The following is a 5,091-nucleotide window of genomic DNA, read 5'->3' as shown; positions in this document are numbered from 1 at the left end:
AAGAACAAAACATTTCAAGATAAGAATTGCCACTTTTCCAGGAGAATATATACTGCTACCCACAGATAATGCAAAAACATTTGCAAAACCTCTACAAACAAGTGCCATTACAACAAAATGTACCACTTGGCCAGGCTCCATCTAAGATGCTTGCACAGTCAAGCATAAGTTTAAGACAAAAAAACAGTAAATTAAACGTTGTCTTATCGTCTAAAAGACAGTTTATAAGCATGATGAGGTCTATGAAGTTGCGCCAAAGACCCGGATCCTCTGTTCAATTGGAACCCGGCAACACGGACATTTAGCTCTTCCCTTCTTCCCATAGTTGTCGTTGCAGTTGGCACACAGAACTTGATGAGCACAAGGCAGGAACACAACAGAAACTTCATCCTTCATGCATATTAGACATTCCCTATCGGAATTATCCTTCTCAGAAGAATCCTCGAATCTGTCTAACTCACGTAACATCCTTGCAATATCTCCTCCGTGGGGCTGTTCCCCGTTATTGTTACCTGTAGAGTGGCAATATTAGCACATGGAAAACATGACCCGCCAACCCTGGCAAATCTGGGCAGGTTTTTGACCCGCCCATTTATTAGCTCCCCCCAACCCATTTCAGCCCATCAAAAATTGGACTGATATGTAGCTCAAACTGACCCATGAGAATATTTTCAAAAAATCATTTTGTATTTGATATGTTATATATAGGCTCACCCAAACTCCCCCATTGGACACCCCTAGTTACCTGTTACTAAATTAGCAGACTGATTCTGCAGCTCGGTAGATGCTCTAAGCCGAGAAAGATCCTGTTCAAGCCGTTGGAGATCATCCTTATGCCGCTGGAAGTCGATTTCTATCTTCAGGCGCAACGCCTCGAGCTTTCTTTTGTTATTAGCCTCGGCTGCTTCTTTGAGACGTCGTTCTTCCTCTACTAGTGCTGAGGCTTGCTCCTTTGCCTTCTGTTCCTGCCTCCAATTCGCCTGACAAAATAAGCAACATTATGTATCAACACGAGGCATTCAGTTCAGCACAACTGTTATGCTTTAGATTATCCAACTCCCGGGAAAGCATAGGTAAAAGTAGGAAATAAAGGAGGCATTAGATGCCTAGGTGCATTGAATCATACTCAAGGAACTATCAAGAAAGAGCTAAAGAAACTTGCTGTTGTTCAACAATTAAAGGGATGACGCTAGCACCACTTTTCGCCGGTAAAACGCAGTTGGAACATAATGTAACATTATCAGTCAAAGGTGTTACAATTCCCTAATAAGGTTTCAAAAAATATTCCAAGTAAACAAAATATAATTTTGTAAAGATCAGTCAATAAATGTTTTCAGCCGACTTATCAGGCAAGAAAAAAATGAACGAGAAAAGAAAGAAAAAAGAAAAGAACAAAAAAGATCAGTCAAGAATGGAAGCAGATTGCTTTTCACGAATGGAAGCAGATTGCTTTTCCCCCTTTCCCCTTTCCAGATAAGTATGAAAGAATATGCTTTTAAATGTTTTTGAACATGAATGAAAGAATGGGGCTTTCAAAAAGGAAATTAAAATATCCACTCTTACAAAATACAACTGAGTTTCTGTTGCTGGTGTTGAAAGAAACTGGAACTTATCTATTGGCTGACAGAAGGGGCAAATGGTGCAAAGTTTGGTAATTTCTTTTAAAATGAGTTGCCTCATATTTTATCAAAAGAAAACGTCTGTGACAACAGCTACTGTTTTTCGTCCTTTCGAATCACATTGAAATCAAGTTTAATCTGCATTTTCAAGGATTCAGCTTGCACTACTCAGGTCGAAATATCAAAGGGTAGCAATTCTAAGAAACATACGGTTGCACACAAGGGTGTGGCCTAGTGGTCAATGAAGTGGGACGAGAACCATGAGGTTTCAAGTTCTAATCCCAGCAGAGGCAAAAGCACACTAGCTGAGTTCTTCCCATCTGTCCAACCCTTGGTGTGCAACAAAGAGCAGAATTACCTGGCACCTGTGCTAATAGGAGGTAGCAGATACCAATGAAATAGTCGAGGTGCACGCAAACTGGTCCGGCACCACTGTCATCAACCAAAAAGATAAAGGAAAACATAGGCTTTCTGAATCTGCAAAACTCTGCTTCCACTCATTGAACAGCTTTGAGAAGAAAATTTTAGGAAGTCGTTTACCACACAAGTAAAACTATCTTGGCTTTGAGAGTTGAATTGACTAAGATTTGTCATGAAACTGATGAATAGCTACTTATCTATCTAAATAGTTAACAATATCAATCAACTGCGCCACGATTCCAACTAGTTGGGGTCAGCAAGGAATACCACAAGACGACTTCACGGGGATCACCCATTCTAGAAGTAATCTTGTCAAGTTCGCTTGGCTTCACAGTTCTAATGCCTCAATCTCAATTAATTGGGATTGGCAAGGGATAGAACATGAAGACTTCCCTGGGGACCACTTGTCCTAGCTCTAATCTTGTCCAAGCATGCGTAATTTGGAGTTCTGATGGGAAGTGCTGGTTTGATCGCATTCCTCAGGTAAAATTTAGACCTTTTCTTAGTAAAGACTTAAATAGAGTAATTTTGAGCCAGACAGCAGACAGCAATCTACCTCAATCCCCTTCCTTTATCCGGACGTAGGACTGGCTGGTTTTCAAAGGTCATCTTACAACTAAAATATAACTCTCTTTTATCAACAAGCAAGTGAGGGAGTAAAAGAAACATAAGATCAGAGATAAAACGTAGTACATGACACATCTTCTTTCAACAAACTAAATGAATTCTGATGCAATGTCTACTCTGGAGTCTGGTACAGTTATTTTTGGTCCTCCTTTTTTTTTCTTTTTTTTTTTTTGTGTCCAGTACAGTCTTTTCTGTGGCAGCTTCTAGGATTTGATGGAACTTTCCTAGCGTGTTTTTTAAAATCTTTTTTGCTACAGTTTTTGTCAAATCCAACTGATGGAGTTTGTTAAATATTGGACGGAGACCAAAAGTGTTAACTTTTTGGCTAACTTAAGGGACCAAAACTGTACAAAGCATACTTTAGGGACTATTTTATACCTACTCTCAACCATAAGGGACCATAATTGTCATTTTCTCTAAAATGTTGTGAGCAATTGTTTGCATTTCCACTGCAAGATCGCCAATAACGAGTAAACATCAAGGAGAAAAAATAGAAGAAAATCATACCTCAGCGTCCTTTTGAGCTGCTTCTACCTGAACCATCTGCTTTTTCAAATCCAAAATCTTTTCTTTCTCCGCTGCGATATCCTCCTGTAGCTTTTTCTTCTGTTTCTCCCAAACAGCAAGCTTCTTAATGCACTTCTTCTCCCTCTTCGCAGCCTCCATACACGTTTTCACAGATTCCGAAGCGCTTAACTTGGACGCCTCCATCTCAGCCCTTATCTCTGCGTTCTCCGTCTCGAGTTTTTTCACAGCCAAATTCGCACGATCGACTTGTCCACTTGCTTTTCTTAATGCATTTTCCATATCTGATAGCCTCTTCATGGTAGTATCTTCTATTGCCTGTTTACCCTTTTTTAGCCTTTGCGTATCTTCCTTTTCCATCCGTAACGTCTTGAGTTCGGTCAAGTCGTGGCTGAGTTTCCGGGCTGCTTGCATCGCTTTTTGATGGGCCCAATCTTTCCGTTCCTTAACCTGTCTCTCGAGATCTTTTATCTGATCGATCAAACCAAGAATCATTTCGTCTTTTTGGTCCACGTGTCCGTCACCCTTCTGTGTATTCTCATCCAGATTCAAATCTTGAAATTTACCCACCACAGAGTTAACCACGTCTTGGCTTTTCGACGTTTGTGAGTCACCACCAGACTGGGTTCCACTTTCACTAGGGTTTTGCATATATTTCGGGTTTGACCTAAATCCTGCAGTAAATGCAGCTACATTCCTCTTAAGCAAAGTTTTCATCGATGGGGTAAGATTAAATCTCTTAGGACACTCGATCTCTTTCTGCGAATTAGAAGAATCTGAGGTAAACGCAAACGACCTATTCAACGGAAACGCGTTTGCAGTACTATTCCCAAAACCCCACCCACCATGAAACCTACACATTGCGGGCACAACCCCAACAGGCCCCGCACCGATACCCTCCACATTAGTACTATTACCACTACTCACCGACCCATTACCAGACGAAAGAGCGGGAATTTCCATAACACTAGCCCGACCCACGTGAAGATCGCTCATTAACAAACACCACATAGCATCACCTTTACTCAAATGTGGCTTAACTTGTTGCAACAAACAAACCATACCCGCCAACGAATACTCTTCCAACTGCCTCAAATCAACAAAACAGTTATGATCCGAATCCTCCAAACTACTACTCGACGAACAACTACTCCCGCTATTTAAATACGACAACGAGTTATGCAATATATTAGTTAACACATCCATACCACCATAACAATGACCATTCTTTAAAATTGCTTTCATAGCCACTTCTTCATCATAACCTAAACCAATTAACTTATTTATAGCCTCACTATACAAAATCTCCAAATTTTGTAACAAGATTTCTTCTAGTTGTTCTTCAGTACAGTAACCCCAACCATTCTCATCAATCACAGAACCCGACCCGGGACTCGACCCGGGACCCGACCCGGGCTTAATGGGGTATTCATGTTGAGGTAAATCAGTTTCAAGATTCAATGGATTAACACCAATTTCAGTAAAATCTGAAGAATTACAGTTAAGGGTATTATGGGTATTATTATTATTAGTAGTATTATGATCATGATGATTATTATCAGTTTTTATGGATCTTGGTCTTCGATTTGTTCTTGTATACTTTTCTTTAGAACCCATTTTTACTAGAATTTCTAAAAATTTCAAGAACCTGCCAAAAAAAAAAAAAATAATAAAAAAAAAAAAAAAAGGAAAACACAAAAAGCAAGAGTTTTTTCAAGATTTTTTTTTTTTGATCAATTGATGGAGTTTATATATAAAGAAAAAAGACTTACAGCTTAGTGATTTTTGCCTTCTTTGATGATTTAAGATTATAGATTTTTATATAGAGAGAGATGGGAAGTGAAGGATTTTGCAAATGCCAAAAAAGTTTTGTTGAGAAAAGCTGCAAATATATATATAT

At 39.4% G+C, this 5,091-nt stretch overlaps 1 protein-coding gene across 1 annotated transcript; it reads right to left on the bottom strand.

Annotated features, from left to right (window-relative positions):
* On the bottom strand, nucleotides 1-5,091 carry LOC132609740 (MND1-interacting protein 1-like). The gene is made up of 4 exons (XM_060323879.1): nucleotides 4,964-5,091; nucleotides 3,174-4,839; nucleotides 746-980; nucleotides 1-512 (listed from the first exon to the last, which is right to left on the bottom strand). The coding sequence occupies exons 2-4, from the start codon at nucleotides 4,806-4,808 to the stop codon at nucleotides 241-243; spliced, it is 2,142 nt and encodes a 713-aa protein (XP_060179862.1). The 5' UTR covers nucleotides 4,809-4,839; nucleotides 4,964-5,091; the 3' UTR covers nucleotides 1-240.

The sequence above is a fragment of the Lycium barbarum genome, chromosome 9 (assembly GCF_019175385.1).
Source record: "Lycium barbarum isolate Lr01 chromosome 9, ASM1917538v2, whole genome shotgun sequence".
In the NCBI taxonomy this organism is placed as follows: Eukaryota; Viridiplantae; Streptophyta; class Magnoliopsida; order Solanales; family Solanaceae; genus Lycium; species Lycium barbarum.
This window is presented reverse-complemented; position numbering and strand designations above follow the sequence as displayed.